This window comes from Phocoena phocoena, chromosome 9, assembly GCF_963924675.1.
Source record: "Phocoena phocoena chromosome 9, mPhoPho1.1, whole genome shotgun sequence".
NCBI lineage: Eukaryota > Metazoa > Chordata > Mammalia > Artiodactyla > Phocoenidae > Phocoena > Phocoena phocoena.
The window spans coordinates 36,198,981-36,225,005 of NC_089227.1; the positions used below are offsets into that span (position 1 = coordinate 36,198,981).

Sequence of the window (26,025 nt, forward strand, 5' to 3'; positions counted from 1 at the left end):
TTATACCTAAAAAGTCCAAAAAAAGGGGAAAGATAGAGAGTTCCCTGTTATTCCACTAGTTTTTGTTACTGCATCCTAAAGGATAGAGATTTTGAGTTATGGAAGATATTTCTAAAACTTTAGAAAGATTTTAAAAAGTTACTGTCCCTTATAAAATTATTTAATAAAGTAGATTTTTATAACCCAAACTCAAAATACGTTCCAATTAAATTGGTTTCACTTTTCAATTTTCTAAAACTTCATAGTAAATGTCAGTAAAAGATTTTGCACCTTACCAGAAAGCCAGATGAATTATCCAGCAGACACCTTAGTCGGCAAACGAAGCACCTTTCCATAGACGAAGAGTTCTCTGGAGGAACCTGGTCTGGGTTATAATAGACTGCTGGCTGTGAGAGGCCATTAGCTTCTGTAGAAATAATAGCAACACAAAGTTACTTTCATTTTTCTGTAAAATTAAGTGTTTGAATAGCTGAAATTTGTGTTAATTTCTAAACCGAAGTCTGTATTTGGATTACAAAAGAAAAATCGCTTTCAGAAGGGGAGCTAGTGAAAAGAAATTAAAACTTATTGAATAACATTTTCACTACATAGAACTTTACCTATTCGGCTGTTTTTATTTCTACTGAGCTATCCTGTCAACAATTTCTATATTTTCTAGGCCTTTTCTGCTTTTTAACATTTTCACAGATGTGTGAAAACACTGCTTGCATTGAAAGAAGGTTTTTTTATCCTTGCATATGCTAGTCTGCTTTTATATTTGGTGCATTTTAAACACAGAACAATTCATACACACTCCAGAATCAACCTTGTACATTCCTTCCCCCTTTTCACAACAGTGTAAGAGTTCTTTTTATACAATATATTAGTGAGTATATGGGTATACTTTGTCACGTGAAATTCATCAATGGCTGTCATCTGTCAAAATCCTCCTTAGGTCACCAGGTTCCCTGTGACCTGGCTCTGGCCCGCAGCCAGAGATTCACGTCTTTCCCCTTCTTCCCCACCTTCACCATGGAGTTCTATGCCCCTAAAGGTTCTCTGCCTTCTTTCACAGAATTATATCAAAAAATCCCCAACATTATCTTTTGGTAAACATTCTTACCATCCATTTTTTGTCCAGAGTCTGGACACTGTGAAGGGTTTAACGCCCAGTGCAGCTGGCGCTGAAATTCAGCTCGGTCTTCAGTATGGATCAGTTCGTACACACTCTGATGGATGACATCAGACTAAAGAAAAAAAAAAAAAAGGAAATTAACAAGAAGTACTGATTTTTTTTAAAATGTGGCTTACTAATTTCAAAACCTTGCTAGATTAGTGGGTGCTTGTTAGTGGTGATGAACGCAAATGAAATGCTTGCAAAGCTCTTCAGGAATCCAACATAGGAAAAGCCAGAGAGAGACTGGCACTGTAATTGACAAATCAAAAGTTATTTGCCATCACTTCCCTGTGTGAATGCTTTTCAGTCAGATAAGTCACCTTCCCACTCCTTAATTGCAGCACATTAAGTTCTGCTGATTTTTATCTATTTACTGATCTTTTAAAATCCTCCTTCTTCCACAAAACCTTGTCTGAACATCCAGCTGCATTTGACTTCTCTAAGCTTGACAGTATTATGTATTTCCTTCACTGCTCTCTAATAATTTTCCTTATATGAAATTTTTACTTCTAGTAGATTCCATAAGAGTAAGGGATTATGCCATTACCAGGGCAGAATCCCTCCTTCACCTCTTGCTTCTCAGCATTTACTACAGTAAATGGCCCTTCCACCAGAACTGCTCTAACTTTTTTTATTGCAACTCATGGCAAGAAATACATTTTCTATCCATCGTGTGTGTGTGTGTGTGTGTGTGTGTATATATACACACGTGGAAAAAAGTTTCACAGAACACTTCTTTTATGTGTAACAATATTTTTAAAATTTATATGTGTATAGTTGCTTTATAATGTCCTGTTAGCTTCTACTGTACAGCAAAATGAATCAGCCATATATATATATATATATATATATGTATATGTATATATGTATATACCCTCTCTTTTGTATTTCCCTCCCATTTAGGTCACCACAGTGCATTAAGTAGAGTTCTCTGTGCTATACAGTATGTTCCCATCAGCTGTCTATTTTATACATAGTATCAATAGTGTATACGTGTCAATCGCAATCTCCCGATTCCTCCCACCCCACCCCTTTCCCCGTTGGTATCCATACATTTGTGCTCTATGTCTGTCTCTGTTTCTGCGTGGCAAATAAGGTCATCTCTACCATTTTTCTAGATTCCACATATGTGTGACAATATTGTGTTTTCTATTTTATTTCATTTTAAGCAACTAAAACGAATGATTGATGGTGATCCACTATATCAATTTCATAACCCACTAATGAGTTACAAGATGCAGTTTTAAAAATGGTGCCATAAACCACCACCAATGTCAGATATGAATGTTTCCTTAAAGCATATCCAGGTTATATGTATATATGAAGAAAAAAACAGATTGGGAAACAGCTAATCTTTCTGATTTCTTAACTGTTATGAATCACATCAAATAATAACGAAACTAGTTATGTAATTAAGTTGCAAACAGGCTTTTCCATGGACATTAGTCTATTTTCTTTAAAATCCAAAACTACTTAAGTTAGGCTTTGTGTCAGTAGCCAGATTCCACCACTTTAGCTATCTGGACTTAAATCTTCCTACGAACTTTATCTTCTAGCATGAAGTCATCTCTATGCCATCCATTACACAATGCCAGAGTTATCTTCTGAAGTATAGACTGGAGCATACACGTTCCCTTTAACAAAAACATTTAGTGGCTTCTATAGTGTGTATGACATAATTTAAGCTTCAGTCTATATAACAGTGCAGACGGTGCCATTCAACCATCAGTCTTGGCATCACCTGGGAGCTTGTTAGAAATGAAATACATGGGCCCCACTCTGACGTACTGAATCAGATCATATGGGAAGGAGGCCCATCAATTTTATGACATCCTGTGAAGTTCTTCAGGTGATTCTCATGCACATTAGAATTTAAGAACTACGGATACATAAGAGTAGTTAGCATTCAAGTGTACTTACAAACTTCTCAAATCATATTGGATGTTCTTGCCCCTCAAATATGCCGAACGCCTTATTACTCCATTTATTCACTATACACTCAGTAACACTAAACCAAACACGCTCACCTCCTTCAAGGCCTTCCAACCTACTGTCCACATTACGTCTAGCTTTTCTTCTCTGTGTTCCCTCCACAATGGTCCACCCATCCGGATCCTACACTTTCTTTAGGTTAGCTTAAATACCATTTCCTTCAGGAAAGCTTCCATAATCCATACAAGTCCGAATTAAAGGGAGAAGCCATAGTATTTTGCTCACACCTTTACATATCAGCTCATTCATTTCATAGTTGTCATATACCTTCCAGTATCCATAACTAATTTGATGATAAATATTCTCTTGTCTGCCCCTGTCCAAACCCTATCTGCCCCTTACCCTAAAGTTTCGTATATATAAGAGTTCTTTATAAGTGAAAGAAGAAACACAAAATCCATGAATCACATATACCCTTAAGGAAATTATAATGCAGTAGATTTTTAAAAGTATAAAAATATATTAGCTGCAAACATATACTTTATTCTATAGCATATGTATTTTAATTACATTTTATATATACAAACTATCACTTGTGTCCCTAAGTATAAGATAAATTAAACGTAAAAAATTAATTTTCCAAAAAACTTTTTTTAACGACCTAAGAAAAATATATTTACCTGCTGAAACCCCAGGTAATCTTGTATAGTAGAAGAAGCATAGAAGACCAAAGCATCTGTAGTGACAACCAGTACAAAGCCATTCAGTGCCTACAAGGAAAAAAGTTACAAAATTAGTAATGTGACTAAATAAAAATATTATCATCCATAAATACTGACTTCAGTTAAGGCTGTTACTTTTATTGATGAAAAAATCTTTAAAATGGTTAATATTATTACACTCCACAAATGCAGAAACACCATACACCCCAGTAGTGAGAAGAATCTATTCACACCTTTTGATTCTGCCAAAGAAAAGCTTAGAAGTAATTTAATACTCAATCACAGTAACTTTAATATTTATTTCTTCTTCTTCCTCAGGCTTTAGATTTTGTTTTAAATATACTGTACATGTTTTTTAAATATAATTGTATACACATCAGTTACTGTAATCTGTCACACTGCTTTTAAAGGAAGACTGTGTAAAGATGTTTATTAGAACCGTAAAAATATATGATAGAAGAAAAGCTCTGTGCAAAGACAGTTTAAGCACTGACACAGTTTGAAATGTGGATGCTCTCAAAGTATTATAAAATTTTTAAAAACTTTTTATTAGAAAAGGAATACACAAATGGACTCTACATAAAATACACATGTAGAATACATGTAAGACAAGTACACAGCAAATATAGTCCATTTAAATTTAATATAATTACTAATATATTTAGGTTTAAAGCTATCAATTTATAGGTGTTATTTTTATCTGTTCCACTTATACTATGCTGCTTTTTTCTTTCCATTTTGCCTGCTTTGGGCCAATTATTTTTTATTACTCCTTCTTCTTTCTTTTAGTTTAGAAGTTATCCTCTCTTTTCCTATTCTTTTAGTGGTGGTTCAAGTCCAATGTTAATATCTCTATAGTCTAAGGTAATAAAAGTATTTAGATCAACTTAAACATTAATTGTGATCACATATTTTAATTCTAAAGCCCTCCTTACTTCCTGCTTGAGTTTAATTCAGTACTTGTTTTACTCTATGCTATGTGATCATTGTTAAACCCTCCCGAGACACTCTTCTTCATGTAAAATGAGACGTGGAATGGTTTAGTTTAAGAACCACACAGTTTGGAGTCAGAATTTGGACTGGATTCTTCTGTTTCTTACTAACTGTGTGGTTTTATTAAGTCATTTACCCCTTTAAGCTTTAGTGTCATTGTTTGAAAAACAGGCACTGTACAGTGCCTGGTACAGAGCTGGCACTCAATTGCACACCAAAGAGGATGCATGCTAAGTACTGAGATTCAGAACTGGAGAAGCTACTGCGCCCGTGCTTACGATGCTCACACAGTCTTGTAGATACCCTCAGTGTTAGATGAGGTAAAAGAAATACGGTGACTGACTGTCTTCCTTTTCCCTCAAAGTCCTTTCACCTTCAAGATCCCTGGTCTATAATACACTTCTGAGAACTTAATTATGCAGACAACAAACAGCACCTACTATTTAACAGCCACTTTTCTAAATGCTTTTTTTTAATGTATTCAAGTACTTTAATTCCCTCAGCAATCCACTGAAGTAGGTGTCATATTCCAGTTTTTAAATCGAGGAAACTGAGGTAAAGAGCCGCACAGTAACTTGCCCATGGCCATACAGCTAGGAAAAAGCTGAGCCAGAAGGTAAACTTTGTCTAGCTCTAAAGCCTGCACACTTAACGTTATATCATGATCTACTGCTTTTATGTGTTACTGATCACCAACTGTTGCATGCCTCTAACTCATGTGATCACAACTGGGATCTAAGATCCTTGACTTTAGATATTATGCCTTATAAAACCTGGCAATTTCCCCAGGATGAAAAATGGCGATGGCACCCACCAAGAACTTAAATGTTTAATGATTAACACCCCCAAAATTGAGTATTCTTAAGTTTTAGCTGGCAGTAATAGTATATATCCATTACTGCATTTTTTTATCTTGCAGATGTCTTCCTTCTAGAAAATAGTATCCATTGATCATATGCATATTATTTTGTAGAATATGTTTTTCGAACAGTGGAACGAACTTAGTACTGTACAATAAGCTCATCAGTGCATGCCAGGTGACACAAAGATAATTTAGGGTATGACAGATAAACACTTTTAGACAAACGTTAACTGTCAGAAATAAAACAAAAAGCCTCTTAAAAGAATATATACATACCAATCTTAAAAGAATATATACATACCAATTCTATGGATATTAAATGATCTTAAATACCATGCGGAGCAAGGTTATTACTTGTACTGAATTATTATCTTAGTAAATTAAAAGAAGGAATTGATTTGGTAATTACATATTAATAAAAGAGATTATTATTCTTTGGTCTAAGTCACAACTACCTCTCTATCTGAAAATCATGTTGAGCTTCGCTTACTATTTAATAAGAGAAATAAACTGCAATTAGCACTGTTATTTATCATTTCAACTGCTGTTATCTCAAAAATGAAGCTACGGGTTTTAATAAGCACAGCATTAAGTAGCAATGGATAGAACATATTTAAATATATGAAAATAAACAACTAAAGCAAATAACAGGTAGTGAAACGATACAAAAAGTTATTTTATTGTCTTATTTTTATTCTTCATAAAACAGTAACAAATTTAAGCTAATCAAGAAAATAAATATTTTAAACTTTCATTAAACATCTTGTAACATTTTCTTCATGTGCCTCCTTTGATAAAACCAAAGGAAAAGATTTCGTTTCAAAAGTTTCAAGCCAAATGGTATACTGCACCTCTGGAAACATCCTCTGCCTCTAAGTGGTAACTAGGTGATAACCGCACGTTGGCAATATAAAGTAAGATGCCATTATGGCAACTGTGTATAATGAAATATGCCATTTTCGCATGTCTACAGTGTGTTCATCTGCTTCATAAGAGATGAGAAGTATGGCCCTAAGCAAATTGTATAGTGTCTGATGCTTCCTACTAGAGAGGAAGCATCACATACTATACAAATGGCATCCAACAGAATTAATGACAAGACCACTTATTTTAAATACCTAAATATTTCCAATCTTCAGAAAATTAAAAAGGTAACACTAGTTTTGCAACAGTATATTTTTATTCTGGGTCCTTGACATAGGATATGTTTACAATTTGTCTAAACATTCTAGGGGAAAAATAAAAATCACGGGCCCAGATATCACTGATGAACATAGATGTGAAAATCCTCAACAAAATACTAAAAAACAGAATCCAACAGCACATTAAAAGGGTCATATACTATGATCAAGTGGGATTCATCCCAGGAATGCAAGGATTCTTCAGTATATGCAAATCAATGAATGTGATAAACCATATTAACAAACTGAAGGATAAAAACCATATGATCATCTCAATAGATGCAGAAAAAGCTTTCGACAAAATTCAACACCCATTTATGATAAAAACCCTCCAGAAAGTAGGCACAGAAGGAACTTACCTCAACATATTAAAGGCCATATATGACAAACCGACAGCCAACATCATTCTCAATGCTGAAAAGCTGAAACCATTTCCACTAAGATCAGGAACAAGATAAGGTTGCCCACTCTCACCACTCTTATTCAACATAGTTTTGGAAGGTTTAGCCACAGAGATCAGACAAGAAAAAGAAATATAAAGGGAATCCCAATTGGAAAAGAAGAAGTAAAACTGTCACTGTTTGCAGGTGACATGATACTATACATAGAGAATCCTAATGATGCTACCAGATAACTGCTAGAGCTAATCAATGAATTTGGTAAAATAGCAGGATACAAAATAAATGCACAGAAATCTCTTGCATTCCTATACACTAATGCTGAAAAATCTGAAAGAGAAATTAAGGAAACACTCCCATTTACCACTGCAACAAAAAATAAAATACCTAGGAATAAACCTACCTAAGGAGACAAAGGACCTGTATGCAGAAAACTGTAAGATACTGATGAAAGAAATTAAAAATGATACAAACAGATGGAGAGATATACCATGTGCTTGGATTGGAAGAATCAACATTGTGAAAATGACTATACTACCCAAAGCAATCTACAGATTCAATGCAATTCCTATCAAACTACCAACGGCATTTTTCACAGAACTAGAACAAAAAATTTCACAATTTGTGTGGAAACACAAAAGACCCCAAATAGCCAAAGCAATATTGAGAAAGAAAAATGGAGCTGGAGGAATCAGGCTCCCAGACTTCAGACTATATTACAAAGCTACAGTCATCAAGACAGTATGGTACTGGCACAAATATAGATCAATGGAAATATAGATCAATGGAACAGGATAGAAAGCCCAGAAATAAACCCACGCACATACGGTCACCTTATTTTTGATAAAGGCGGCAAGAATATACAATAGAGAAAGGACAGCCTCTTCAATAAGTGGTGCTGGGAAAACTGGACAGCTCCATGTAAAAGGATGAAATTAGTACACTCCCTAACACCATGCACAAAAATAAACTCAAAATGGATTAAAGACCTAAATGTAGGCCAGAAACTATCAAACTCTTAGAGGAAAACATAGGCAGAACACTCTATGACATAAATCACAGCAAGATCCTTTTTGACCCACCTGCTAGAGAAATGGAAATAAAAAACAAAAATAAACAAATGGGACCTAATGAAACTTAAAGCTTTTGCACAGCAAAGGAAACCATAAACAAGACGAAAAGACACCCCTCAGAATGGGAGAAAATACTTGCAAACGAAGCAACTGACAAAGGATTAATCTCCAAAATTGACAAGCAGCTCATGCAGCTCAGTATCAAAAAAAACAAACAACCCAATCCAAAACTGGGCAGAAGACCTAAATAGACATTTCTCCAAAGAATATACACAGAATACCAACAAACACATGAAAGGATGCTCAACGTCACTAATCATTAGAGAAATGCAAATCAAAACTACAATGAGGTATCACCTCACACCAGTCAGAACGGCCATCATCAAAAAATCTACAAACAATAAAGGCTGGAGAGGGTGTGGAGAAAAGGGAACCCTTTTGCAGTGTTGGTGGGAATGTAAATTGATACAGCCACTATAGAGAACAGTATGGAGGTTCCTTAGAAAACTAAAAAGAGAACTACTATACGACCCAGCAGTCCCACTCCTGGCCATATACCCTGAGAAAACTATAATTCAAAAAGAATCATGTACCACAATGTTCATTGCAGCACTATTTTCAATAGCCAGGAGATGGAAGCAACCAAAGTGTCCATCAACAGATGAATGGATAAAGAACATGTGGCATATATATACAATGGAATATTACTCAGCCATAAAAAGAAATGAAATTGAGTTTTTTCCAGTGAGCTGGATGGACCTAGAGACTGTCATACAGAGTGAAGTAAGTCAGAAAGAGGAAAACAAATATCGTATGCTAACACATATATATATGGAATCTAAAAGGAAAAAAAATGGTTCTGAAGAACACAGGGGCAGGACAGGAATAAAGACACAGACGTAGAGAATGACTTGAGGACACAGGGAGGGGGAAGGGTAAGCTGGGATGAAGTGAGAGTGGCATGGACCTATATACACTACCAAATGTAAAATAGATAGCTAGTGGGAAGCAGCTGCATAGCACAGGGAGATCAGCTCGGTGCTTTGTGACCATCTAGAGTTGTGGAACAGGGAGGGAGATGCACGGAGGAGGAGATATGAGGATATATGTATACGTATAGCTGATTCACGTTGTTATACAGCGGAAACTAACACACCATTGTAAAGCAATTATACTCCAATAAAGATGTTAAAAAAAATAATCACTGGCCCATAATTTAAAGCAGTTTAAGAAGTGTTAAGCATGCCACAGTTGTCTATTTTCACTTGAGATAAAGAACTTCCTTATTACTTTGCTACGTAAACTAAGATGCATGTTTAATCACATTCAGAAGCAATTATTAGAATGCTTCCTGTAACCTGAATAAGGGGTCTTTACATTACAGCTAACATACATAAAAATTCTCAGCTAGAGGCAGGAGGAGGACGACTCACGGTTGAATATATTTAATTTTTTCTAACATAATGGAAGCAAAAGTTAATTTTCGGTATCAGGGATTTGAACACAATTACAAAATTATAATAAAATCTTATAAATTGTTAGGTTACACTTAAGCATTTACTGAATGAATGGAGTTACTGAAACTTATGGCTACTTTTTGTCACAATGGCAAATTAAGTTCTCCACTCAGTTCCCTGGGTAGAATTGAAAATTATTATGTAATAGTAATAGTACAGATTATAGCACACATCTTTTCTGTTTTGTTTTATTTTATTTAACTAGTTTCTTTTTTTTTTTTACCATTTTTTAATTGAAGTATAGTTAATTTACAGTGTTGAGTTAGTTTCAGGTGTACCGCAAAGTGATGCAGTTATACATATATATTCTTTATAGCACGCATCTTCATTCTATCTTTCTTTAATAAGATAAATACCTGAGAATTTTAACTGAGAATCGAGCATTGTATCAGATCCAAAAGAAAGAAAAATTGGAAAAAATTTAAAATACTTTTATAGACAAATCTACTAGAAACTCTCCAAGTTCTAGCACATGACAATAGGGCTGACGGTTGTTGAAAGAAATCTGTAGCAAGTTGATAAGTCACACAGAGCTGCTAAAAGAAAATATAATTATAAGAACACATCGAAAAAAGTAAAGTTCAGGTTAAGAACAATTTCAAACTATTTAACAAATAAAATTATTTTAATGGAGCTATATTCCTCAAAACGTATACGTAAATCCGATGTCTTAAATGAGAACCTTTAAAATAATCTAGGAGTTCTTGCTATTTAAAGAAATGCAACATGGAAAGTGATAACTAGACTTCTAATAAATATGCTTCATAAAATTCCATTTTTTCACGTACAATACTAACATTATACCGCTATTGTACTTCAGATGAAAGTGGTATGAAACGCTGGGTGAGTCCTAAATAAACTGGGGATAATTAAAAGGCTGTTAATTAATTCTCCATTTATAACTGTCCTAATGAAAACGAACTATATTTACTACAATTTACCTGCAGTAAGAATTCTCCTTCCTGCAAGTTCAGGCCTTCTCTGAATTTTGTTCTACAGTTGTCCTGGACTCCATTTCTGTCAGCTGGGGTGGACTTTAATGCAACTATGAAAAAAAGGGAAAAACAATGATATAGTATAGGTGGTTTTTAAAATAAGCAGTTTCAAAGAGCTATAATAAAAAACCTCTGTACACCAAACACAGAGATCATTTGAAAAATTGGTATCTACTGGTACTACGGTAACTAAGCGAACAATCCTTTGCCAATGGGTGGTTTCCAGTCAGCTGACAGATTCTGGTGGGGTTTTTTTTGGCTGCATTGGGTCTTCATTGCTGCGAGGGCTTTCTCTAGTTGCGGCGAGCGGGGGCTACTCTTCGTTGGTGTGCGGGCTTCTCATTGCGGTGGTTTCTCTTGTTGCTAAGCACGGGATCTAAGCGCGGGCTTCAGCAGTTGTGGCTCGCAGGCTCTAGGGCGCAGGCTCAGTAATTGTGGCGCACAGGCTTAGTTGCTCCGCAGCATGTGGGATCTTCCCGGACCAGAGATGGAACCCATGTCCCCTGCGTTGGCAGGCAGATTCTTAACCACTGCTCCACCAGGGAAGTCCCTGACAGATTCTTAAAGATAATTTTTGATGAGTTCACTATATGATTTTTGGCACATTACTTAAGGAGTTTCAAAGAATTGCCACGACATTGCTATAAACCCTCCTTCAGTTCTTATCTATTTAGGAATAAGGTTCCTCACAACCTAACCTATAAAAAATATTTTTAGTATGTCTCTACATATTTATCTTAACATCTGTGAACTACTGGGTGGTGAGAAGAATCAACCAAATTCCTTATTAAGAAATATATGTCCACTGAGGTTAGGATCCTCTTGTCTAGTTTTAAGGTAAAAAAACTGTTAGTAGTATTATTAAGTTCATATTAAATTTATAGGTCAATTCATGGAGAATTAATGTCTTTATGATGTTGAATCAATCTGAGAACATGTATGTTTTCCCATTTGTTCAAGTCTGTATTTTTTGTCCCACTAGAATGTTTTGAAGTTTTCCACAAAAAAGTATTTTTATGTCTATTCCTAGGTACTACTACACCTTGTAATGTGGCTTCTCTTTCATTATCATCTTCTAGTTGCTTATGGATTGCATATGTGAACGGGAGTCTGACGATGCTTACTATAGAGGGTACCACGCAGTAATGCTGCATCTCCCCACCTTCCCATCTCTCTCCACATCGTGTGTGTGCATGCATTTATAGTCTGGGAGGCAGCACAGCTGAATAGAAATAATAATTGCTACCATTTACTTATTTAGCATTTTTCCAAGCACTCTCAAATGTCTTCTCAGTTAAAACATGTGGATGGACATTGGTATCTGACAGAGCTGAGTTCAAATCTCAGCTCTGCCTTTTCCTAAATGCGTGAGCTTTCTGAGCCTGTCTCCTAATATGTAAGGTGGTAATTGAAAAGGCAAAAGCAAACAAAGAAACAAAAACACCCTGCAGGGCCGTTGTGAAGAATAATTAGAATATATGTGAAGTTCCTGACGTAGAGCAGCTCAATATTAGTTGGTAGCTTTAATTATTAGCAGTATTTCCCAAAGCTCATAGATTGCCCTGTTATAAAGTTTAAACTTTTAGACACACTATTACACCACCTTTCTATTTTTCTGATCTTTTTTTAACCTGTGATGTTTAAAATAAGAGAAACCAGTAAGCCAAACCAACTGTGGCGTTCCTTTGAAGATTTCTTATTTCATTGGATTTTTAAGCGTTAAGGATAATCTGGCTCAGTGATAAGCTGGAGATATGTTAATAACCAGATTTTTCTCTCAGTTTGAGCAAAGCATCACATATAAAACATTTTCATGTGTGAAGCATATTTTCTGGTAAACCAGCAATGCATGTGTCACACTGGACTCTTATGCCAAGTCCTTGCCTTTGCAGAACTTGAAGTATATCTCTTTGAAAGAAGAAGCCAAAAACGTGGCCTCTGAATATAACAATTCCAAAAGGCCACAGAACAGATTTCTTTAGGCCAAAATATAGTTTGAGGTAAATTAACTGATCTAACAGTTAACCAAGACCAAAGGAAAGGCTTAGTCTTTTCTCGTTGAAAGGTAAAGGACAGATTTGTTGTTCCTTGCTTTCCAGTGGCCACATTTGCTTGAACGCATTAAAACCTCACAATGTAAGGGTTAACTACACTCTCCTACTTTCCCAAAAGTTCCAGTACGAGGCACAATTTAAGAGTTATACCAAATATCAATAAGATTTGCTATTAGAAAGAAAACAACAATACCCAAACCCTGACATTATGAAAGAAGCAAAGTCATCCTAAAAATGGATAGATATTAATTGTGTCAAATTTACAATGTCTAAATTTTCTTATTAGGAATCTTTTAAAGTTAACTTTTAATCAGTGGAATGATGTCAGTTCCCACTACAGTTATTGGACCACTGAGAAGCTGAATAAGAAATGAAAGAGGCCATTCATCTCAGTAACTTACAATTTGTTTCTGGTCTTGTATTGGGGATATTAGCCAATGTAATTAGACATTAGACAGACTCTGCCTTTAAGTAGGGCATGTAAGCTATGGAAATGAAGAACTAGAAAAGAATGTCAAAAATACTGGTAAAGAATGTCAAAAATATTAAGTACCAGGATGGAATTTAATTAAAGTATTAGAGGAACTTGAAAAAGAATAAATTCTTTCTAAACAACAATGCTTACAATTCTAAATGCTAGAGGGACAATGTTTAATACGTATGTATAACTACTGCTTAAGTAGGAAAAGTGGTAAATGCATTTGGGGGAAGGACCACTGGAGGGTTCTTCCAAAAACAAGCAAACAAGTATTTCTGTTGCTCTCTTGTTTAAGGCTAATAATTAATCAGTTAAGAATTCAAGTAAATATTGTGCAAAGAGGAGTCGAGGAAGGGTGCACTCCCTTCCCATTCTCATCTAAAAAATACTACTATGACTTTTTAGAAAACTTATTTTATGTCCTAGCCACCTGACCCAAACTATGTAATTTTTGCCTTTCCATGAAGTTTGTCCTCTACTTCTTGATCTCATACCTACCACCTCTCCCTTCTTAAAGTTACTGGAAGATGTATTAATTAATACTACTCACTTTCACATATACATTTCTTGCCCTGATCAGAAAGCAATAAAAGAGTAAGAAGATGATGTGGGGATACGACTTCCTACCATCTGAGTGGCCTTAAATAATTTCCTTCATAATAATATGTGATACTTAGAGCCCACATTGTATGCCAGGCAGTCTCCATGTATTACGGCTTGCTTATTTAATCTTCATAAGAGTTCTATGGAACTGGCCTTACTGTCCTTTCAGTAGATTAGGAAACTGAGACTTAAGGAGGTTAGGAAACTTTCCCAAGGTTCTAGCTTTAAGTGGTAGAGCCTAGATAAGAACCCAGGTAGCCTAATCCTAATTGCATGAGCTATTATTAATCACCTACCAGACTTCTCTGCCATGCTAACCACCTTTGACCTTTAGTTTCCTCATCTTTAAATTAGGACAGTGATACCTCTGGAGACAAATTCTTGTGAGAGCTAAAATAACATGTAGAGTACCTGGGTTAATGCCTGAATCTATAACTGACAGTCAAGGATGGAGAAAATGGGCTATATGGTGAGTTTACACACCCTCAAACCATTATGGAAGCTGACACTAAAAGTTGCAAACTAGGGATAATTGAGTGTTTTCTCATCTCTAAACAGGGAGCATTAATGAGTGTCTAACAGGACTGCTATGATGACTGTGCAACAGTAATCTGAAGGTACTTCAAACTTGTAAATTGTTATAAAAATTACATGCATCATCAGATACAGAAGACACTTTGATCATTACACCCCTGGAATTAAATACATGGCAGTTCACAGAAACAAAATATAATATCTGAAAGTAAGTCATAAGCCAGTTCTGCTACTCGGGAAACACTGGCCGTACTGAAGAGACATTTGTTAAAATCCTCCCCACATGTGCAAAGTGTAAGGCTTACACCTTCCAAAGTGTAAGGCTCTGACTTTCAGCATTCAGCGGAATATGAAGATAATAAACTGTCAAAATATTTCCACTCTTTGTTCTTTGAGAGATCAATGATGCAATTAAACAAGAATTTAATTGATAATGGAATTTAGAGTGTAAATATATCACAGCATTATCAGATTGTAATATTATCCATATAATTATTACCAACTGATTCAAGTCTTTTTCCCATATTCAAGTCTTATTCCCACATGCATTTAATCATATCCATGTTTCCTAATATGGCACTTTCCTTCCTTATACATCTAAGCTCAGATTTCCATTTCTCCCTACAAGCCAAATATTTCCTCTTCAAAAAACATGCTCTGAATTTCTCAAGAGAGAAATTCACGGGGAACAAATATTGGCATGTGGTAAACTATACTTTGTATTTTGTTACTGTAGTTGGCATTTAAACAGAAAGATGACATGGTAAATGTCTTGCCAGGAAAAAGCATAAGCCTTTTTAATCTCTAATTGTTGACATAAATTCAATTTATTTTACAATAATGTTTCTCATCCCCCTTTATTACTTCTGGTAGGAAAAGTTAAATTCCATTCCCACATTCATATAAGCATAAAAGAGAGCAAAGCTATCACCTATTATGAAATTCAACCAACTACGTCTATAAATTAGAAAGGGTTAAGTAATGTAGTATTTCTTGAATATAAGGAAAACATCCCCAGTCTAGTACGGATGAGTATTTACAAATAATTTCCGATCATATATAAGTGTACCTAAAGTGAGTTCCTTCTAGATCCTTTGAGGTAATAGATAGATATTTCACTTCAGTAACATCAAGTTTGTTTGTTTGTTTGTTTGGTAAGTGAAGCATTGTCCTTTTGAGGGAAAGAAGGAAGAAACTGAAATTTTTTTTAAAAAACTATGTTATATTCTAAGTTTTCAGGAGACAAAGATTAGGTGTACACAGTTCAGTGCTTTCTGATGATGTTCACAGATTTTTTTCTGCCTAGAAGTTTCTACTCACCAAGGCAGAAAAAAAGTAAATTCAGGTTTTAAAAAGGCACATGTTAGTTTATATCTTTATGAATGAATGTAGGTTGCATAACTGGCGGTTACTGTCTTTTCAGCAAATCTAAAGAAACACATCATTCTAAAGCTGCAAAAATCCTTAAAAGTTAGATCTATTCTCACTCTCGATTAAATGGAAACTAACTTCCAAAGATGTTACTCAACATTTTTCCAGTTTTACGTTTAGTTACATGCGATTCTACTGTAACGATATGTTAGGTCTCTGAATTAATGAAACCAACTAGAGCAATTAATTTACCTTTTCAGTGGGGAATGAGTTGCATTTAGCTTTCCACATAAATAAGAGTGGAATTAAAACTGCATTCTAAGTAGGAAAATTTAATCAGCCAGAGCAGTGATTCTCAAACTTTCATAGGCATTAGAATCATCTGGAAGGCTACTGAAACACATTGCTGGACTCCACCCTCTAGAATTTCTGACTCAGTAGGTCTAGGATGGGGCCCCACAGTCTGCATTACTAACAAGTTCCCAAGTGATGCAGAGGGGCAGGTATCACATTTTGAGAACTAGTGACTTAGAAAATCAGGATTTAGGAAATAACACACATGTTCTGGATCTCATTCCTTCATACTTTCTAAAATTATCTTTCCTCTGCTTAAAGAGTTCATTATTAGTATGTCTTCAGGAGGTAATTCTAATCCCAATTTTATAAAGATGAAAGTAGAACCACATAATTTACTACTGAAACACAGGGCAACAACAAAAAATTCTGTATGTACAGTTGACTTGTGAAAAACATGGGGTTTGAACTGGGCAGGTCCACTTACATGTGGGTTCTTTCCAGTAAATAGTACAGCACTACATGATCGTGATTGGTTGAATCCACGGATGCAGAACTTTGGAGATAGAGGAACCATAGATATGGAAAGCCGACTGTAAAGTTATATGCCAATTTTCGACTAACCCTTGTGTTGTTCAAGGGTCAACTGTATACAATTTAAATTTTATAACTGTGGTTCACAAAGATCTTACTTTTTAGGATAAACCCACTACACACTTAAAACATCAGGCAGGCAAGCATTCTTACTGTCCATGCTGAGAAGATGAAGACTGTGGAACAGTGATGACAAAGGTCTAATCTAAAGCCACAGGGTTAGTAACCGAACGACCCCCATATCCCCTGCCTGCTGGTGCGCCCCTTACATGACAAAGTCTCCCTCTACTGGGCCAGGACAAAGAGAGGGAAGCTGCCTCTGTAACACAGAGACTAGACACTTGAAACTAGACACTGTCAAAAATGCAGGAGGCAACAGAATATTCTGTAAAACTGACCATGAAGGGACTCCCACATCATGTGGCAAATTTAAGGCTAGAAGAATTCGATACAGACAATTCTAGGTTCATTAAGTTGATCCAATTTGACTGTCTCAACCTCCCACTGCTGACACCTGAATGGCTTTATGTCTTCTATGGACAACCAAGAATCAGAAATTACCTCCTCTAGTATTATTATTTTTCTGCAGACTTTAATTTCACTTTAGTTTACACTTTCACGTGCAATTCTCTCTTTGCCCCTTTAAGAACTTGACAAATGAAGTCATCTTTGAGCAAACTCATTATCACCATAGCACAGTTTCGTATTCCACACACAGAGATGTGCTTTCCTCTATCTCTGCCCATCCTTAAAGCATTTCATCTTTGGTATTTTCCCTCTTATTCTATATGCTTTCCCCAGGAATACTTTATTCACTTTCATAGTTTAAAATACTATTCCAATGACATTATGATGACTCCAAAATCGAAATCTCCAGCTACAAACAAATAAATGAATTTGAGCTACTGATTAAAAATGATTGATTAAAAAGTCAAAAAGCTGTAAGAGCAGGATTAAAAAATAACACATAAATTACTAAATAAAAATGATTAGTGGTAATATAAATGTGTTTTATTACAGACCCTCAAGTGATTAATTTTATATTACATGTGAAAATAGTTTCTAAAACACTATAACATGGCAAATGTATATTTCCATTAACCAGATCAGCAAAGACTCACAAAAAGTCAAACAATTTAACTAGAGACATTTAAAATCTGTCCTGGGGAAAAAAAAAAAAGAGAGAAAACTGCTGAAAGTTGGCTGGCTTTAATATTCCCCCAATGGTAATCTCTGTTTAAAAAAGAAAGCTAAGCTCATAAATTTATGACCAACTGGAACTGTTCATGGCCAAGCAATTAAGGATCAAGGATCCTAGAGTCATATAACACTAGGAAATGATCAAAGAGAAAACCTATTAAAGCAGTAAATGTAAAAGAGACAAGGGAGAAGCAAAATATATAATAAAGGATATAATGAGCGTAGGTTCAGTTTGAAACTGTTATATATTTGTCACTGTTTTTAAAAAAATACTTGTCAAAGCAAAGGAAAACACTCAGAGATAAAAGTATCCTATATAAAATATCATAAAATTATTTTTTCACTTTACTTATTCATAGAATTTGACTCTTCTGCTGTAAGTTCGGATATCTGAGGAAAAGAGATTAAATTCCTGATCCAAAGAGGCCATATTATTAACTATAAAAGCCAGGATCTGAATACCACAATACCCTGACTCAATAAGAATGTCCTACCATTCTTTTCATCCATCCATGTTTCAATCTGCATGGATTTGATTATATTAAGTCCATAAATTAAAATTTAAAAGAATCTCTAAATCTTAACAGTTTTAGTTACGGAAGGTATCATGAATGTTAGGAGAGTTTCATGTTTTCAAATGTAAATTCTGGAAAAAAACACATAGCTAAATTACCATCTAAAATGGATAACACCATGGGTTAATGACACTCAACACTATTTGATGATTTCAAATGTGCTGATCTTTTAGGCAAACAAACCTACTTTGGACATTTCTAGGATTCAGAAATCACAACTGCTGCGATACTGCAAGTTTTGTAAATTACTTGACACATAGTAATTAAAAAAACAAAAGAAGCAGATAAAATTAGTACCCCAACCGTGAATGTAAAAAAAAGTGCACATACAAACGCCTTAAACTTTATAAAACATCAACCCTTAAAAAGGCTTTTTATTTAATTCATTTTTACTGCTTGTTCAAGCTCATTCTTCTTATATATACATGCATATATATTTGTTTTTCAAGATAATGCTCTGAAATCCAGAGAAACACACAAGCTGAAGATGAATAAACACAATAGCTCTTTTTTGAAAACCTAATGAACTGGAAATGAACTGTTAAAGTATCTACAAAAGGAAGACCAAGAAAAGAGCACATATAATTTTTAATGTAAAATAAAGTCAAAAAAGATCCATGGTAAACAATGAGGTTGAATAAATTTTAGATCATCACGTAAACTCTCACCATCCTCTCCTCTCACAGCATTTTTAGACTTGGTGAATTTAAAATACTCCAATACGTAAGATATTTACACTTAATACATGCTTAAAATAATCACCATTTTATAATGATTCATGACTCATTGCCCCTACACTGCCTAGTTTTAAAAATAACCAGAAAACTATTCCCTATGACAGTTGCAAATGCAGAACTTTGGAATTAGAAACTCAGATCCTCAAGCTCACCTCTGTCAGGCTTAACGCAGCCCACACAAAAATCACCTTTTTTTTTTGTTTATTAGTTTTCCTTTCCACAAATTAAATTTGCACATCTCAGTTACAGAGATGTCATAAAGAGTAACTCATGACTGAGATTAATGAAGGATGCAAAAGATTTCACAGTTAATGACCCTATTTTAATGGTATAATAACTACCATGAGTATTTTACAGAATTAACAAATACTACATGCCCTTGACATTTACTATTACCTCAAAGAAAGAAAACTTTTCTGCCCTTTTTACCTCATTAGGTATCTGTGTCTCAACAAAGAACGTGGATTAGTCATTCTCATCAATTTGGGGGATTGCTGTCGAAAAGTAGAATAATTTAAACAATCCTGTTACACGATGATGAATATTTTTAAAACTGATAATGAAATCTAATTCAAAATTTTTACATGTTGAAATTACTTTTGCTAGGAATAAAACATTACCATACTGATTCAGAGTGGTTAACAAGCACAATGTCCACTGTTTGACCCTGGCATTAAGAGACACAATATAGGAGGAAACAACCCTTTCCTTTCACATCGACCAATTTCAAAGACTGGGTTATGTATAACCACCCAAATCTAAGTCTCTCTTAATAAACTATGATTGCTCATAGTCATTTAGTAATTTAAACTTATTAAATCTTTTCCATCTCAAAGGTAACATGATATGTGAGTCTAAAACTCATTTTATGACTGGGGTCTTCTTTTTATTCTCTACTTTTCTTTTTAAATTAGAAGGGGATAGTTTAATTTTAACAATTTGAAATTTGATGAAAAAGCGTGAACGTGATGTTAAAGATTTTAGGCTTTCAGTCTATATTTCCAAGACCTAAGTCCACACTGACTTGCCAGGTCATAGCTCCACTTCGTCATTTTCTGTCTTCAGGCTCCCCTCAACTTTGATTTAATCTATCAAGATGCAAAATTTGTACTTTACTATGTTTAATTACCAACACGAGAAGATAGCAATTTTGAATTTTTAAAATTTGTTTCCTAAAAATACAAAAGACACTACAGAAGTACTTCAAAGATACATAATTTAGAAAAGTCTTTAAACAGTTAAAATAAGCAGGGAAGAATAGAAGGTAACACAGAAGAACCATGTTACTGAGGAAACTGAATAGAACTTAAACACCTTCTATAATTTCAATTAATCTATTATTAATATATCATTGTTATTAATCCTTAAACATATTTAAATGTGTCCATTGTGCAGAAATTAAAAATAAAGTAGCACCTTATTCTGGAATTTTTAATCTATCAAATTTACAAAGAGTGATTTTTTTCCTTTAAATCCAGAGACCTATTTGTCCATCCTATCTACGCTGACAAAACTGAAAAACACACCAAGACTGCCAGACGACTGGGAAGTATTAATACAACAGGAACATGCAGCAAAGAAGAAAACGACCATAGGCCCAGGAACAAGATAATGAACACAAAGTGAAGGCAAAGGAGCAAAGCGGATGGCACAAGAACGTAAGGGGCAGTACTGAAAGCACCAAGAAAGGGCACAGTGATACAGTTAGTTCAAAGAAGACTGAATCCTTAAACACGTCTACACGTTTCACTGTATGATCCAGCCAATCAATTAATTAAAAGCCATGTAAAAAATTCCTTACTGCTCTGATTCCTTAAAACAAACATTCCTTGCATTTGTACATTTAGAAATAAAGAATATAATTGATAGAACCAATAATTATAATTGGCTATTAACAGAAAGCTTATTTGGAAATAGCAAAATATTAACGTCAAAAACTAAGCCCTAGAGCCATATTTCTAAGTATATAATTTAGAATTTCCACATTGCTTTTCAGATATGTTAATACAATTAAGTTAATAAATAATTACTGAGGGCTCCCTCTGGGGCAGGCATTGTCCTAAGTGTTTAAGGTGTAAGAGTAAACATATTGATAATATTCTCAAGGACCTTCCATTCTAGTTAGAAAAATGGCAATAAATGGCATATTTAAGTGCACCAAAAAAGCAGCATATTATGAAAATGAAAATTTTATAATCATTGCTTCATCATCTGTAAAATAAAGAGTGTACAAACTGAAAAACAATTCTCTGAGCTTTACTGTCTAGAATACATATAGTTCAAGAGTTTTCAAGGATTAAACGTTCAAAGGTTCCCACTGTTCCTCAGTTGAAACCAAAACTAATAACTAGTGAAACTTCTAATCCTTTTCCCTCCCTTGTAAATGCTCCCTAAATGTTGCATTATAAATATTTAATGTGCACATTTTTAAAGGATTTCACATACAGTATTTGTCACAGTTTCTGAGATACTCGACCTTGAGCTATTAGAGGGCAGAAGCCTTTTTTCCCCTCTTTTTCTTCTTCATGAATTCAGCACAGTGCACACTATTTAGAATACAGCACAATCTTGAATTACAAAATGTATTAAAAAATGATTTCAGTTTAATTATGTCAAAGAAACACCTTCTAACTTTACCATAATGACTGAGTCTTGTTCAAGTACTTCAAAGTTATATTTTAGAATGTTTTGATTAATTAGAAATGGATAAAGATTAATGTTGTACTTGAAACTTAAGTGCTGCTTTTCAGACAGTCTTAGTAGTCATGGCTCCAAAGTTTAAGAAGATCCCATCCAAGCTGGATTATTTAAACTCACAATAAATAGATGTATTTTCTTGGAAAAATATCTATTGTTACAGTAAAACTTGAGTTTCCTTTCTAACAAGATTGTATGATTACTCGTTTATATTGTTCTTTCCGCAGGAATTCACACACCCCCTGTTTGCATCCTGTTATTCACTTAGAGCTTCCCTTCACTTCGCTCTACTCTTTCCCTAATAGTGGGAGAGTGGTTTTAACCGCACACAAAAATCCTAATCACTGTCCGCCTGCTCCAAGTCTCCTCATTTGCATTTAGTACTTGTTCAGGTCCTAAGAATTACGTGCAAATTTTATTCTGTGTTTTTTCAAAATATTGCATTGCCTTCCTAGATAACTGGTGGTCTGGGGAAGACTTTGGGATTTTTCACACATTATTTCCCTCATCTTCCATCAAACTCTGTCCCTGTACTGAACAACCCTACAAAACTGCTTAGAATACACACTACCCTGAAATCACACTTATAGTCTTTCTAAAACTTTGTACATTTGGATTTGTCTTTCTAAAGGCAAAGAAAAAAATTTCTTTTAATAATTCAGGACATAATCAAAACCAGGTTAAATCACTGCCTCAGACTTATCTAGAATGCTTGTAAAAATACAGATTCCTGGGTTCTACATAAACCTACAAAGAATCAGCATAAAAAGAGCATGTCCTAGAATGTGCATTTTAACAGGCTTTCGAGGTTATGCTGATGCATACTAAAGTATAAAAACCAGTAATTCAAAGGACCTAAAATTAAAGATAATACCACCCAGCAATCCCACTACTGGGCATATACCCTGAGAAAACCGTAATTCAATAAGAGTCACGTACCACAATGTTCATTGCAGCACTATTTACGATAGCCAGGACATAGAAGCAACCTAAGTGTCCATCGACAGATGAATGGATAAAGAAGATGTGGCACATATATACAATGGAATACTACTCAGCCATAAGAAATGAAATTGAGTTATTTATAGTGAGGTGGATGGACCCAGAGTCAGTCATAGAGAGTGAAGTAAGTCAGAAAGAGAAAAACAAATACCGTATGCTAACACATATATATGGAATCTAAAAAAAAAAAAAAATGGTTCTGAAGAACCTAGGGGCAGGACAGGAATAAAGACGCAGACGTAGAGAATGGACTTGAGGACATGTGGAGGGGGAAGGTAAGCTGGGACGAAGTGAGAGAGTGGCATGGACATATATACACTACCAAATGTAAAACAGATAGCTAGTGGGAAGCAGCTGCAGAGCACAGGGAGATCAGCTCGGTGCTCTGTGTCCTCCTAGAGGGGTGGGATAGGGAGGGTGGGAGAGAGACACAAGCGGGAGGGGATATGGGGATATATGTATACATATAGCTGATTCACTTTGTTATACAGCAGTAACTAACACAACATTGTAAAGCAATTATAATCCAATAAACATGTTAAAAAAAAAGATAAGTGATGAAGGAATGACACAAATAGGGTAATAAGATCTTACTGTCGAATACACTGAGCCAGAATAAAAAATAAACTTATTAATGAAAAGCCAAGAAAATACTTTTTAACAAGTGAGAATGCCACAATGAGCCCCGCTACACTATGACATTCTTTATAAGGTAGATTTGGGAATCGCTTTTACTTGAGGTATTGAACAGGATACACATCTATTCATGAAATATATATATATAGAGAGAGAGACAGAGAGAGACAGAGAGAGACAGAGAGAGAGAGAGAGAGAGAGAGACAGAGAGAGAGACAGAGAGAGAGAGGGAGACTGCTTTTTACATTAAATATACATATATTAATGTATGTGTATGCATGTGTGTAAGCATATACACATACTCACACACACAGAGACAGCCTAGAAAGCAGTAAGTATGTTAATACTGAAATGGCACACTAGCTATTCTCCAAGCAGCTTCAATTCTACTCCACTGCTTCTAAACAGGGAAAAACCCATACATTTTTTTTCTCTTTTTAACATATAATTTGATTTCCCATTATAAAGCAGCAGGAAACGAAAAGGCAAAATGATCATGTCAATACATCTTAACCAGAGTCAAGGAATAGTGCCTCCCTGGCTTCTCGACTATAAACCCTCTAAGGACAGAGACCACATCTTACATGTCACGGAACCCTCCATCATAAGGTCAAACAGCACAGCATATGAATAAATGCTGAAGATCAGGATTGCATCCCAAGAAGCTGGGATTGACCTTGGGGTTACAATCTACAACGGGGGCTCCCAAACTTGCCACACCATCAGAGTGTATGATTCCATTGGTCTAGGGTAGGGCCCAAGATTTGGCATTTCTAACAAACGGCCAGGTGACATTAATGCTGACTGTCTAGGGTCTATACTTTGAGAATCACAGATCTAGGGAAAAGTTCTCAGGATTTTGCTATATATATATGGTTCCCAGAAAAGAGAAGTAACTGAGATATGGTCAACAAAAACAACAGAGGGAATGTGGAAACCTAGTTCTAGCCCGATGACAAAATAAATATACAGCTGATACATACACATACATACACACACACACACACACACACACACACACACACACCACTGAACATCACGTGACTCACCTAGAAGATGAAGGGTCTGGTATACATGAAGATTGAAAATTCAAAGGCTTTTTATATAGATCAGAGAAAACATAAGCGTCTACTATGAATACTTAACTTCCCTGAAGTTATTATCCTCAAATCAGTGTATATTGCCCAGATCACAATGGTTAAACTATACAATTTTTTAAAAACATCTTTATTGGAGTATAATTGCTTTAAAATGGTGTGTTAGTTTCTGCTTTATAACAAACTGAATCAGCTATACATATACATATATCCCCATATCCCCTTCCTCTTGCATCTGCCTCCCACCCTCCCTATCCCACCCCTATAGGTGGTCACAAAGCACCAAGCTGATCTCCCTGTGCTATATGGCTGCTTCCCACTAGCTATTTTACATTTGGTAGTGTATATATGTCCATGCCACTCTCTCACTTCATCCCAGCTTCCCCTTCCCCTCCCTGTGTCCTCAAGTCCATTCTCTACGTCTGCGTCTTTATTCCTGTCCTGCCCCTAGGTTCTTCAGAACCTTTTTTTTTTTTTTTCTAGATTCCATATATATGTGTTAGCATATGGTATTTGTTTTTCTCTTTCTGACTTACTCCACTCTGTATGACAGTCTCTAGGTCCATCCACCTCACTACAAATAACTCAATTTCGTTTCTTTGTATAGCTGAGTAATATTCCATTGTATATATGTGCCACATCTTCTTTATCCATTCATCTGTCGATGGACACTTAGGCTGCTTCCATGTCCCAGCTATTGTAAATAGAGCTGCAATGAACAGTGTGGTACATGACTCTTCTTGAATTATGGTTTTCTCAGGGTAGGAGCAACAAAAAGCCAAGCAATTTCGTAACTGGATTATATTAATCATTTAGTCGAGCAGTTTTTGACCAAGAATCAGAAACCCAAGGAGTACATCTATTGCTTTAGTCTGCAGTCACTGAAGGCATTTATTACTGTACTACAGCTTTGTGGTAGTCCATTATTCTCCTTTTCCTTTTTGGCTCTTCAAAAACTTGAAGACTTAAGCTCGTACATGATCTTGTGTTTTGCTATCCTTTTTATTGTAAAATGCAAATATTTTAAGGGATATTTTGACTCTAAATATGATAAAAGAATTTCTCACCTAAAAAAAAAACTGTATAATTTTTAATCCAAAATGAAGAACATACAGCATGCAAACAAACCAATAAATAAAAAAGACGCTCAGACTAAACACAGCAAACCATCTAAACATAGACCTACAGGGAAGTAACTGTTCTGCAATATTCTACACACAAACCGCAAATTCAAGTATCTGTAAATATGTCAAGGGCAGCAGTAGCAGCATCATCTGACAGTTAGTAAGAAGAGCAAAATCTCTGGTGACACCAAAACCTACTG

The 26,025-nt window shown here is 35.1% G+C and overlaps 1 protein-coding gene across 1 annotated transcript in view; it reads right to left on the bottom strand.

The window, feature by feature from the left end:
* AHR (aryl hydrocarbon receptor) overlaps nt 1-26,025 on the bottom strand; it is a 48,519-nt gene that overhangs the window by 10,677 nt on the left and 11,817 nt on the right. Inside the window, exons 3-6 of the mRNA XM_065884394.1 lie at nt 10,776-10,879; nt 3,769-3,858; nt 1,103-1,226; nt 276-406 (exon numbers count right to left, since the gene is read on the bottom strand). Of these exons, the coding sequence (XP_065740466.1) occupies nt 276-406; nt 1,103-1,226; nt 3,769-3,858; nt 10,776-10,879 (449 nt within the window). The remainder of the gene's footprint in view (nt 1-275; nt 407-1,102; nt 1,227-3,768; nt 3,859-10,775; nt 10,880-26,025) is intronic.